General features: G+C 41.3%; 3 protein-coding genes across 5 annotated transcripts in view; 1 reads left to right on the forward strand and 2 right to left on the reverse strand.

The window, feature by feature from the left end:
- LOC128878973 (axin) overlaps positions 1-4,659 on the reverse strand; it is a 30,323-nt gene extending 25,664 nt beyond the window's left edge. The window contains exon 1 of one of the 2 annotated variants that reach the window (XM_054127684.1): positions 4,153-4,659. The gene's annotated coding sequence lies outside the window, so the exon portion shown is untranslated. The remainder of the gene's footprint in view (positions 1-4,152) is intronic. The other variant, XM_054127679.1, reaches the window with a different exon arrangement.
- A 1,267-nt stretch (positions 4,660-5,926) lies between these two features.
- LOC128878170 (heparan sulfate glucosamine 3-O-sulfotransferase 3B1) lies at positions 5,927-10,331 on the forward strand. Of its 2 annotated transcripts, none has more exons than XM_054126138.1 (4): positions 5,927-6,340; positions 6,913-7,530; positions 7,637-8,127; positions 8,215-10,331. In XM_054126138.1, exons 2-4 carry the CDS (start codon positions 7,028-7,030, stop codon positions 8,337-8,339), a joined length of 1,119 nt encoding a protein of 372 aa, XP_053982113.1. In that variant the 5' UTR covers positions 5,927-6,340; positions 6,913-7,027; the 3' UTR covers positions 8,340-10,331. The 2 variants fall into 2 exon arrangements, with proteins under 2 accessions (XP_053982113.1, XP_053982114.1); XM_054126139.1 differs by lacking the exon at positions 5,927-6,340 and having other exon boundaries at positions 6,960-7,084; positions 7,168-7,530.
- LOC128878169 (UNC93-like protein) overlaps positions 10,307-13,567 on the reverse strand; it is a 42,855-nt gene continuing 39,594 nt past the window's right edge. The window contains exon 6 of the mRNA XM_054126137.1: positions 10,307-13,393. Within this exon, the coding sequence (XP_053982112.1) occupies positions 13,074-13,393 (320 nt within the window). The 3' untranslated portion in view covers positions 10,307-13,073. The remainder of the gene's footprint in view (positions 13,394-13,567) is intronic.

Here is a 13,567-nt window from a genome sequence, read left to right on the forward strand (position 1 = left end):
ACCATAGAGGTTTATTGGCGTGAAGGAGTGTGGAGCGTGTCTACATCAAAGCGACCGCTTCTGAACTCTATTCCCTTTCTACTTGAACCCTCACCGTCATCTCGTCACCACCTCCACTTCTATCAACTACCACTGACGTCCATTCGGTCTGCCAAGGTTGTGCACGCAACCAGACAGAAACCCCCGAATGTGTAACCCCGCTATCGTTTACCACGTACGAGTCCGTGCACCGATGGTGGTTATTAACATCCATTACCATCTCAAACGAGACGCATTGCGACGTACGATCGGAAACGTTCCGATAAACCGAATCGGATATTTTCCAATTCTCGCCTAACTCGCGTTAATTGTCGCCGCTGTTGGAGTAACCGAGCATTGGAATTTTTGGCAAAGTAAAACTCGTACGACAAACGCTGTGAACGAAGCTGGGAGAAACTCTATATTTAATACAGTAAAATGTGCGGTTTTGGAGCGATTTTTTAAGAAGTATCACAGTTGTCTACAAAGAGCAGTTTATACCAGGTACACCCTCGGACATTTAAAATTCTTTACTCCTCGCTGGTTCTATCGCATCTTGAATATGCTTCTCAAATCTGGAATCCATTACAAATTGGCCTTACGAAAATGATTGAGTGTGTTCAACATAAATTCTTACGGCCAGAGATGGGCAAAACCCTAGACCTCGAATAAATCCGAAGTTTGCCGATATGTTTGTCTCGTTTCCTTCTTTGGAAAATGTTTAAAAGAGGAAACGAGACCAACATATCGGCAAACTTCGGATTTATTCGAAGCCTAAGGTTTTCCCCCGCACTGCTTAAAGCACGTTTCTTATAAGATAGTACTTTTTAAAATAGTCGATAGTAAAATTGTACGTTCCAGAATACTGGAACTTTTGAAATTCAATACTCCAAGCAGACGACTTCGAAACAGTGATATTCTTTACTTAGATCCATATCGTACCTCAATTGCAAAACAAAATTGTGTCACAAGAATATGTGCGATGGCTAATAGCCTTAATATGTCTGTCGATCTCTTTCGTGGCTCGTCTTTAGCTTTTAAAAGGTCAGTAGTTGCAATTTTGCAGAGGCGCAATCAAGGTTGAACACGTTACATCATAGTGATACCGTATTCGTCTCCATCTTTGTTTTGTTTTTTCTTGCGGTCATGTTATATTGTATTTGAGATCAAGGGCAGGTTTGCCCGTAAATAAAGTATTATTATTATTATTACTGCTACATTACTAGGAACGAATGTTTCGACCATCGACAAAGTTAGTTATTCGTTAATGAAACATGTATAAATAATTTATAGGCTACACACGAATAGATTCAAACGGCCATCGCTACGCACAAGTATATGAACGATCAATAAATCGTATCAGCTGCGGTCGGTCGTAACGTTACATTCGGCCACCACCAATGATGTTACAATGGTCTCCGACTATGCTTTTGATCTTTGATTAGAAATTTTCGCTAATGAGGTGCTTAAACGTGCCAAGTAACGATCGCCGTTACGTTTAAAAAGACTGGCTTTAAAAATCGACAACAAATAAAGAGCGGATATTCGCGCAGGAAATATTTACGTAGCAATTTTAAAGCAGCAAGAAATAAACATCTGAACCGACGTAGTATAAGGGTCGAATCGACTGGCTCGATAGTTTTACCGTTAATAGAGATCAAAGGGAAGAACGAATGCTTTTCCTTTTGTTTCGTTTCGAAAGGTCAAAGCTAAACGGAATTTTAGTCAACTTGGGATTATGGTACGGCGAGCAAAAAGCTCAGAACGCGGCCGAGAGACGTTCTTTTTATTTATGGAGACGTCAACGCACCACCGAGTTCGCAATGCGATAATCACAACTACGCGAAAACACCGTGGACGAAATGGTTAAAATTCGGGACCTCTCCTTTTTGCTCGCTGCTGTAAATTACTTTACAGTCTGTGGATTCGAAAACATTTGTTGTCAATTATTCCAAATAAAATGCCACCTAATCGGATACTCGAAGACGATGATAACTGTTTCACATTAATCGAAGTTGGTTCGCATTAGCGTTGGGCACAATCTTGAGGCTGATTCACACTCTCCGTCAGCCAACCGTCCATCGACCATTCGTCAAGACAATCTTCAAAGGGACCGCCAGCCGGAATGGTGACGGGCAATGTAAATACCTACACGCGAAATCCATTGAAGAATGTTTCGACGGACGATTGTCCGCCGGATAGCGTGAGTCAGCCATTATTCGGATAATGGCTAACGAACGGGAGTAATGGTAGATTGTTTATAATAATTCAGCTGAGAACAGTTGTTTAACACGTTACACGTATAACAGGGATTTTCGATATGGAATCAAAACATTAATTCTGAAGATCGGGTGTTAACCGATCGGGGTTCCGGACAACCCGATAGATTGTCTATTTATGTAAACACGACCACATAAAATAATCGAGTGCAACTCGCGAAAAAAACTTTCGGGACAACCTAATATTTTCATGGCGACCTTGATGCTTCCAAAACAAACGAATTCAACGAAAATGAAGGAAAAGTTGCTTCGTCGGATTTACCCTTCCGAAAGGAGCATCTTTCTTACAAGGACTTCCTCGTAGACTCGAGTGTCCAAGAAATAATGATGTCTTAACTATTCGTCGCATTTATTTGGATTTGTCAATTATGGAGGAAGGCATAGCGGGGGAATTCATGTTGGCTCGACGATTGTTCCGGAGTTGGCTGAATAATTTATAAAATCGCTAATTGATATTCATAGTTGCCGGAGCGTAGACTTACAGCGTAACATATGTATTGTTTTGATAAGGATGGAGCACATGTAGCGACTGGGACGCATGGTGGGACGAAAATGGAGGAAAGAACGAACGGACATGAAACGGGAACGATCGTTGGAGCCTCGAGAGAGAAAAAAGAAGCTGGAAAACGTTCTTGCGGAACTTTCCCGGTATTAAAACGTAACGAATTTGATTCGTTAACGTCGAAGAACTCCCCCTCGCAACCAAACTCGCAACCAAGTTACAAAACAAAATAAGACACTCCCTATGGCGATAATCTCTTCTAGTTAAATATTTTTAACAAATTTAATGGAATCGATGCCTTATATACAAGTCATCCAACTTTCGCGATCGTACGATAAATCACACTCGAGATACAGACCAAAACAGAGGCGAACATACATATACGTATACGCGTAGAATATCGTAACATTTCTTCGTATTTGTAAACTCACGGGGCATTGGAAAGCATAGAGAAACGTCGGAGGTGTCGAATTACTACCGATAACGATACTTCCCCTCTGTTGTATTGAATAACTGGCAGGAAAGCGACAAAAAAAAAAAAAGAAAAATGGGTAGGACACGAAGAGAGGAAACGAAACTGCGACTGGGAGAAAAGCCGTTGGAACGACTCGAGAAGAAAACGCACGGCTGCGTTCGGCGGTGGGCACGGGCACGTCAAGAAAGAGAGCTCGATTCGTGAATACACGTTCCCCGAGACGCGCAAAGCTCTCGTAGCTGGAAGCAGAGTAAAAGAGAGGGAACGGGAGGGAAAGAGAGTTGATCTCGGTGAAAGAAAAAGGTGGAGGAGAGAGAAGAGAGACAGAACGGTGCACGCAGGCGACGGAAAAGAGACAGAGCGCAAACGAAAGGAAGAGGAAAGGCAGAAGGAAATAAAAATCTGAGGGAAAAAGGAGCGAAAGAGCCGGCCGATAGAGTACGAGATAAATAAAACGGTCTCGAGCGGCCGTGTAAACATTGCAGTGTATATTTTGGAGTGAATGATTTTCAGTGTTACGGCACGAGGATATCGGACGCCCGTTAATTTTTCTTTTTCGAGGCTCGCTAGACGTTCGAGCCTGCACAGATCGGCAGGTCTGAATCGTGGAATGGTTGAGAAACACGCTCGGTCCTGCGGCAAGAAGGGACGATAGACGAGAAAGGAAGAGGCGACGAAGAAGCTGGAGGATAAGGAAGAAAACAGGAGGAAAGGAGGAAAAAGAGGCGGTGTGGAGAAAGAGGAGACTGGGAAGAAACACGGACCGAGAGAGGACTGGAGGAAGTAAGAGGGTAAAGGAGAGAAACGAGCGAGAGGGAGAGGGATTTTAAGAAAGGAATCGGAGCTCTCGAAAGAGAAAAGACGGCAAGTGGACTTACTCGGTATATCCGACAGTGCTTTTATTTGCTAATGCCGTGATGACGATGCGTCTCTTCGGCGAGACCGACGTTCCATGCTCGAAATTGTCAACTCTTGATCGAGAAATGGTACGAGCCGAAACGCAGACACATCGTAGCTCTCTTTCTCGTCCTTACTTTCTCGCTCTCTCCTAGCGACGACGATGATTCGGCGTGAACTCTCGACACTTCGACACGACGCACACACGCACCACACTCTCGAAGAACGATACACACCGCACGGATCCCGGAGAGTAACGAAGCCGACTTGACACGCGGAAGGCATGCAAAGTGTTTCCCGGTCGCATCGGGTAAACAGAAACCGCGTTGAAGTCACGGGAAATCGGGCACGGTTCGACTAGGCATTTCGCGGCTCGTCTCTCAGGCACATCTTGGTCGCCATCGAGATCTAACACGAGTGCGCGCGCGGGACGCGCACTCTCGCGGCCTCTGGCCAAACTTGCCCCTTCAAAGGCCGGCCAATCAACGGGTCGCATGGCCTACTCCAGTGCCTCCCAACCTCTTTTACTTCGCGACGCGTCAGGAGAGCCGAACAATTTATACGCGGTACGCTTTTTCAAATCGAACCGAAGCCTAAGAAATTTCTAACGCGACACCGAGAATCCATGTTTCAACAATTTGTCGTCCATTATTTGTAAACGATGTATGAAAAATGTATTTCCTTGCTCGCAAAAACCGACACGCTATCGTTGAAGTAAACATCTTAGGAGTACTATACGATATAGTTTGCGTCTTCTCTTTTATTTTTATAAATTAGGATCGACAGCTTAACTTTGATTTTGACTCTGCACCGATAGCTTATTTCAGCATGATATCCAACAGCGTTCACGACGAACGATAATGGGTGGTATGAGAAAGCTAAGAAAAGAACTGTTGAAAATTGTATTAGAAATTTCTTTTTCTCAACGAAAAGTTGAGTAATTTAAAGATAGTAAAAAAATGTATCACGGACAATATTTATAAGATAAATGTACCAACTGTGTAAAATAAATGTTTAATTTATTATGAACTTTTTCGCGGCACTCCTAACGCTTTCGTCGCGTCACACCTGTTGGGAAATGAGAGGCACTGGCCTATATGCCCTTGCCGCGAGCAGTCCTGTATCTAGTTGACGCGCCGTCATTCATTCATCTCTCGGAATTTTCTTTTTCCGGAACTGTTTCCCTACGATCGATTCTTTTAACACCGATGCTCGTGTAATCGATTCGTTTTGCAATTTATTTTTTCCTACCTTGGAAAACATTGTCAGATAATTTATTTCGTTTTCCGCGCGTAACTAATTAACGTTATTACTGAGAAGTTTGCGTACACGTACTTGTACAAATGCCGCAGGGCTGGCTTTAACCATAGGCCAGCCAAGTACTGGCCTAGGGCGTCGAGTTTCGTTGCAATTCTAATTTTTATTTAATACGCGATAGATAAACGGTTCTTTACTTGTACACACTTTTCTTTCGGAAAATTTGTACAATTCGTTTCGTATGAAAGGAAAGAGAATCCTTGCTTTCCATCCACAATGCGTACCACTATTAATTAATTAACCATCTAACGAGACTCCTCGCGTGTAATATTTGTATCAATATAACATTCTCTCGTGATAAAATTAATAAAAAATCATCGTTATACATATAATAAATCGATAAATTCGTCTATGACTTTGCTCTTCTCCGTCGATATCATATCTAAATCGTTTGATGCTTTTAGTTTTCCATTCTGTCCGCGTTAACGAGTGGCGCCATCGTCGTGTTATCTGACACTAGACGCACAGAGGCTATGTTGTTGGAGAATAACGCGAGAGGAAAACGTTTCTAGCGTGCGATGCGATTAACAAACGTTACACGATACTTTGATTTGAACGAAGGGGACAGGGCTTGACGAGGAACGAGGATTAATTTCACCTCTCGTTATGCGGTTCGGTAGCTATGAAATCACATCGATACGCCTCGCGTTATACACCATTTCTCCCTTCTACTTGGCCCGCGTTATCGATTGTTACGAACGCGCCACCTGATAATGCGTTAAATGTGCACTTCTTTTAACCGAAATCGCATATCCTTGAATTTACTCGTCCGAAAGAGCGAGCGTCGTCTAATCGGACTTATCCGCGCCATGCGAAATTGACGTGCGCTTTGTACACTGTGGTGGCATGGAGGTAAGTTGATACAACAAATATACGAACCGCAGTATTTTCTGTTTTATCATTTATACCGTACCGCATATCGTGTAAGGTAAATATTCGTTTTCGCTCATTCTCTTCTCGTGTATCGCGAGCATGCGTTCTTTTCACGTTAAACGTACGTTTCGTACGAGTAGTTATTGTTATGAGTGGATGTAGATGAGATAACAACATTTTTTAAATTTTAGTTTTGATTTTTTTTTAGTTTACCGCATACAAGCGTTAAATGATTATATCGTTGAATGTTAAAGAAACTTTTGTACTTTTGTATTTTATTACATTCATCGATGTAGTATCGTTATATTAAATAAAAAAAAGAATAGTGCGCCTGTACGTATGCAACCGCGAACCACGAAGCATTACACATGGGCATCATACGCACAGGAGCCACGGATTGCAAAATTTTATTCGAATACTAAATAACGAATCAAACCAAACTATGGCAATTTATTCGATTTTCAGCGCCTGAACTTAATTTTGTATATCGTTAAAAAAGAAAAATACAATTAATAAAATACCATAAATTAAATAATTGTAATTTTGTCTAGATATGCCAAATACTGGGATATCTATCCAAACATATCAGCATGAAAGTGGAAGACTAAAAGCTCGATAGAATGGAATCCAGGATGCCCGTAAAGTACGACGATTCTTAAGTTCAGGATGGAACTCAGAAAAGGGCCTTGGTCGAAAAAGATCCTAGTTCCAGCCTGCTTTTTGGTAATTCTAATCTGGATCTTTCTAATCGACAATTCGTTACTCCTCGCTGGCCTGTCTGGTAAACCAACCTTACAAAAACCCAGAAATTCCGTTTCATCTACACACACACACAATCAGTATCCGGACCGTCTCTATATGAAGGAATCCTCTATGATAAACGATGTCGTATCGAAACACTCAAAGGTATCGAAACTTCAAGTGGTGTCACTTTGGACAGGCAACAACACCGTTAAAGGAAACACGGCCACCTTGCGCAAGTATCAGATCTTGAAACAGCAAGGCTTAACGCCCAGCAAACAATTGCCAACTGCGTTGATAATCGGCGTCAAGAAGGGCGGGACCAGAGCGTTGTTAGAGTTTCTAAGGCTGCATCCCGCTATTCGTGCAGCTGGCTCCGAAGTGCATTTTTTCGATCACCATTACGTCAAAGGATTCTATTGGTATAGGTACGCGTTACGATAAATTCGAATTCTTCTCTATCATCGATGCTACGTATAAAACGATTAACATTCTATTAATTGTAATGAATATTCAGTTCACGATATCTTTCAGACACCGGATGCCCCCAACATTGTCCACTCAAATCACAATGGAGAAGACGCCATCTTACTTTGTGACCAGCGAGGTGCCAAGAAGAGTTCAGCGTATGAACCCCGCGATGAAGTTAATTCTTGTAGTGAGGGATCCTGTCACTCGAGCTATATCCGACTACACGCAAGTGAGAAGTAAACGGGCCAACATGCCCAAGTTCGAGGACCTAGCGTTTCTGAACGGATCGCGAATCGTGGACACCTCTTGGGTGCCGCTGAAAATTGGCGTGTACGCGCGACATCTGGAAAGGTGGCTCCGCTACTTTCCATTGTCGCAATTTTTATTCGTCTCTGGCGAGAGACTAATCGTCGATCCTGTCGCCGAGATGACGAGGGTGCAGGATTTCCTAGGCTTGAAGAGAGTTATATGCGAGAAACACTTTTACTTTAACGCTACCAAGGGTTTCCCCTGTCTGCTCAAATCTGAGGAACGTCCTACTCCCCATTGCCTTGGTGAGTTTAACGCAAATCTATACCAAAATACCAACAATGTCTATTGAGTTGAGACTCGGCCTAATTTAGCAACGTTTAATTTTTCAGGTAAGAACAAGGGTCGTAGCCATCCTTACATAGACCCCGTAGCCATACAACGATTAAGAGATTTTTATCGTCCATTCAACCAACGCTTCTATCAATTGACGGGAATGGATTTCGGTTGGTTGTGAGTAATGCAACAAGTAAATAAACATATCGAATATAGTCCAGTAAAAAAATAGTCAATTTTATCGAGATACTGTACGCACGCGCGAACGCCCATTAGCTTGCACAGACGAGTAATCAGCTAAAAAGTAATGATGTGTTTACTCGTTACGTTTGTTTCTATCTGTTGCGATACTTATACGACTCGAAATATTTTTGTATGCGACGTAAAGCGAAATGACATTATTTTAATGTGTTGACAATATCCCAAGCGATTCCTATTCTTCTTTGTGATATTACTTTAATTAATGGTATAAGTTTCACGGTTACAATCAATGTTATTTATTGTATGTATACTTTTCGTATACATATCTATATTTTATACATGACACAATGAAACGTTATTGCAAACTCGATTCTTAGTTATAAGATTAACTTTAAGTTATATCTTCCAGACAGTTATTCTCATAGTTTTCGTGTATGGATATATATCATTGTATTAATAGTGAAATAATTTAAAGCTTTTTAAGGTATTATTGCCAATTGAAACGTGTGATACTTTGAATATTTTTATTGTTATTTGTTATATGTCTATACGTATAGTGTGTTGTGCATTTGCATTAACGTTAACATTATAAAACATCGTTAATATTAAGCCGAAGCATGTATCGAAGAGACACGTAATTTCGGATTTTGATATAGAAGAGAAAATGAAATGGACAATTTATCATACGATATTTCATCGAATTTTTAGTTTGTAATTTTCTAACGTCAATTAGAAATTTCTAACGACCCAAGTTACCGAAATATTTCTAAACTGTACAAAACATATAATTATTTTCTTGCACAAACTACAAACTGAATTCATTTGTATTTTGGGAAGGTGCACGTAACCACATAACCTAAAGTAACAATTTGTACAAATTTAATTATAAAATTAAGTAAGTTCCAATCGGATATTAGTCCAACGATAGCCGTTAACTATTAGAGCCTATTCGAAACGAACCATATCTTTGCAAATTAGTCTTCTATTATTAAAGATATTTCCTATTAATAGTAAACTCACGTAATTTGTAGCTCGATGAATTATGCGAAACATATCGTCGAGTAGTTAAGTACACGTTAAGTTACTATGCTCAAGTGGCCTAACTAATCTATTTATGAAATAAAACTCTGTAAAGAAAGAGTAATACAAATAAAAATTCATACTGATGTTTCAGTCAAATTCTTAAGTTGCATCCATTCATTTCTTACTTGTTTGTTTTTTCCATTCTGTTGGGGCCCACTAGTTCCCCTGAGGGGGGTCATTTCTTACTTCTATCTCAATCCTACAACATTCTGAATTCAGGTATTAAGCTTTAGCTTATTCCGAGTGCAATAAAGTCTATAAATCGTTAACAGAAAGTTAAGGAACAATCGAATAAAGTGATCTCGTACAGGAATTGTTGATAGTTATTTAACAGCCATCAATCCTTCTCGACAAACGCTTTTTGCTTAGTTATGCGATTAGGTTCTCATCGTGCAGTGTGCATAGCAAAAAATAATTGAGCACTCATCATCGTTAGCGGCGAGTACGATTACTTCCGTTGGGATTTCATTTAAAAGAAATTGTTGTTTCTACACGCGATCATTTGCCAGCGAATATAAACGTAAGAAACTTGCGGAGACACTGCAAGAAAAACAAATATTTTGTTAATGATAAATCACGACAAAGACATACGTACCCGTTACAAATATTTTTAATCATTATTTGTGAGTGGTGGGTAAAGTAAAGAAACACGATGCTTGTGGTCAATTTTTTCTGTCTATTGAACTATCAAAAAGAAGATTAACAATACAAATCGAGCCGTTCGATGGTAGGCAAACGTTTTCATAAAGTTCTGTGAGTTCTTTCACTTTCCTAAAAAAAAAAAAAAAAACAGAGTGCATTTTGAGCCCCATCGAAACAGCAACGGATACAAAAAAAAAAACACACAAAAAAGAGAATGTAAGTGCGACACATGTTTTTTTTTTATTCAGTACTCCTATCTTACGGTTAAGATTCTTGAGCAATCTTATCGATTGATGGACGGAATACATATTGCTGAGGGGGTGAGTGGTGGGGGTATAGAAACGCTGTTAGAATATGTCAGTATGTTCATCATACATAATCGTCGAGGAATCGTAAAAACTAACGCATAATACAATTCGATTGGGGATGACAAATACTGATCAAACGCATTCGGGACAAGATGAATACCGTTCCTTTTTCTGGGAGGGGGCTTGTGGTGAATGGGGGACTCCCCTTATACACTAACACAACGATGTGACTCGGTCCTACGATACTGGAAACCGATTTTTTTTTTTTTTTTAAATGAATTTTCGCAATAACAAAGAGCAAACTATCGCCTGCTTTCACTCTATATAATCTAAGAAACAAGGTGTGATTTATAAAATTAATTTTGTTGCATTTACTTAGAATTAAATTATCGACTACAATGTTCCTTACGTCTAACTACTAAAACACGTCGTGATCTTCTTTCTAAAATGTAATCGAGGCTCTTCGACTACGATTTCACTTCTATGCTTTAAAGGTAATATCAATTCGCCGTTGGTCCCGAGAGCATTCTTGAGGTGCATGCGAAAATATACGTTAAAACAATTTCTTATATCGTGTAAATGTAATGTAAATATTCGAAAGTACAATAGAACCTCGATAACTGCAAGTAACGAGGCTAAAAGTTCGTACAAGTATCGAGGCTCGTGCAATTACAAAATACTATCCGGATACACGACACAATCGTTAATTCTTATATAGTAATTATCCTTATTATTTTGGGCTGTTTTTATAATACTAAAATATGTATGTATTTTTTAATAATACATTGCAACAACCGAGGTACTCACGCAACTGTACGGTTGCATCTATCGAGGTTCTACTGTACACAGGCAACAACGCGCATAAATTTCCCGCTTTTTCACCAGTTCATCCAGAATTTAAAATTTGGTCCACCATTCAGTTCAAGCAGGCTCGGTCTAGCCAGGTTTCTCTTTTGGGTCCGCTGGGCACCTGTGGTCGCTGAAAAGGAGGACGCGAAATCGACCCGTCGCAAACCTGATCTGACATTGACGAACCAGAATCACGCGGTCAAAAGAACATCCGTTTTCACCACACATACAATTGCTATCCATATATAATATATACACACAAGATTGGCGGACTCCTCTATCGAACCGTTCTTTCGGAACTCCCGATCCTTATCACAAATTCAGACACAATTCCGATAAAACTTAATGGCAAGTTGCTACGAAGCGCTTCCACATAGTGGCAATTGGGGATCTTATATCTTACGGATACGCCCGTGTTAACCCTTCGCAGCACGAGTGCTTAGTTTTAAGCGATCATCCCCATTTGCTTGGTGACCAGCACTTACGCTACTTCCATTCTATTCTACCCTCCTTATGTTTTTATCCATACATTTGCTTGGTGGTGACCAGCACTTAAAGAGTTCATTCAAGCACAGTGGTTAGTATCAGTAACCACTTTCATGTATCCTACCCTTCCTGTGCATGAAAGGTTTCGAAACTTAAATAGAGATTTGAAACTTGCACCGCAAGAAATTCATTCGAGCACAGTGGTTAGCGTCAGTAACCGCTTGCCATGACAGTTTTTAATCTACACCTTTGTTCGATGACCACTCCTTGCACTTTTATTTTATTTTACCCTGGTTATACGCAAAAGGCCCCCAAAACATAACCGAGAACTTCAACCTCGCACCGCAAAGAGTTAACGAATACTCGAATCGTTTCTTTCGTTCAGTCTGGTACGATTCTATTCGAACGTCAAAAAGAAAACGGATTCTCTTAATGTTCTGGTATAGTGTCGTTGCTTTACGACTGTTTCGCTTAACCTCGAACGACAATTCGATTGGGCTGCGTTGGGCATACAGATGATTTACGGCATCGGGACGCGCTTCCATCACTGCGAAGGCAAGCAATTCGTTTCCAACCAGAGTTGTACGGAGTGATTACACGGTGGTTACTTTAGGTATTACAAGAATTGTCGGATTAAATTAAAAATCGCGAATAATCGCATCGCTAATCGTAATTACATTTTGCCCAACGTCGCGTTCCCAACATGCACCACACGGTATCGCCGTTTCAACAGACGACCTCGCGCCCACATGCATACTTTCCACGCGCGTCGTCGATTGTTCTCGATGCCCGCGAGGACGAGGCACCGAGAGAGTCCAACGTAACGAACAAATAGAAATAAACGGAGACGATCGAGCGCAGAATTTACAAACAGAATCATCCGTACAATTCGACCAACGAAGGGTTTGAGAAAGATTTGTGAGGCGCGTTTAGGTACTAAACAGTGATCGGTTGCGTGAACGTTGCGCGGAAAGCCGAGGGACACGATGCGCGGCAGCGCAACCCTAAGGGATAAAGTATAATTTTTCACGCGTTTCGGCGACACGTCAACAGCCGTGCGCAAACGACGATTGGACGCGTCTTCCGCATGCTGATCGTATCACTGATCAAATTTCTGCTCTATATATTCTTCGACACACGACGTGATCGTCCTTACGCTTCCTGTTAGTATAACGCTTCGTAGCGCGGTCTTTCCAGGCAAGAGATCTCGTTTCGTCGCGTGGTCGTTGCCGTAGAAAGTTACCCGCGCGTACGTTATAGTCCAAGCAATAAGGAAGAATAAAAGAGTAGAGTCGATCGAGCCCAGAACACCAATGAGATTCCTCGTCGGCGCCACGAGTGCTTCCTCAGAGGTGGGTGATTATGATATCGTCGTCGATGTCGTCCTTCTCGTCGTCCGTCTCATCCACCTGGTTTGCCTCCGCCTGTGCCGCCTTTGGATCCTCCGCGATGGCCTTGAGCCTCTTCTGCTTGCGCCTGTGCAACAGCTCGACTATTATGTATCCAATGCTGCCGATGATCAACACTGTCAGCATCACGAACAGCTTCATACGGGCGCACAGATGGGTGCTGTACGCGTAAGCTATCACGAAACCGGCGCTCTCCCATAATCTGTAGTTCGAGAATGCGGCCTCCTTGTTGCGCCTGAACAGGGTACCGTACAAACCTGAAAACGGAACGAGAATTAACACGTGTCATGCATCGCAATGTGCCGATAAAGCTTGGCGATTTGACCTATATACATTTCTACAAACTTCTTTCTAATGTCACTCGGTTACTAACAATTCAACAGTCTTATTCTTATTTGACTCGCTACGTTATGGAGTTCTTATTAAGGGTG

This window comes from Hylaeus volcanicus, chromosome 6, assembly GCF_026283585.1.
Source record: "Hylaeus volcanicus isolate JK05 chromosome 6, UHH_iyHylVolc1.0_haploid, whole genome shotgun sequence".
Classification (NCBI taxonomy): Eukaryota; Metazoa; Arthropoda; class Insecta; order Hymenoptera; family Colletidae; genus Hylaeus; species Hylaeus volcanicus.

Excerpts from the sequence above, each read along its gene's own strand:
- LOC128878170 (XM_054126138.1), top strand. The coding sequence starts at position 7,028 with ATGGAACTCAGAAAAGGGCCTTGGTCGAAAAAGATCCTAGTTCCAGCC. Across the intron at positions 7,531-7,636 it reads AAAGGATTCTATTGGTATAG|ACACCGGATGCCCCCAACAT; the intron begins GTACGCGTTACG and ends GATATCTTTCAG. Across the intron at positions 8,128-8,214 it reads TCCTACTCCCCATTGCCTTG|GTAAGAACAAGGGTCGTAGC; the intron begins GTGAGTTTAACG and ends TTAATTTTTCAG.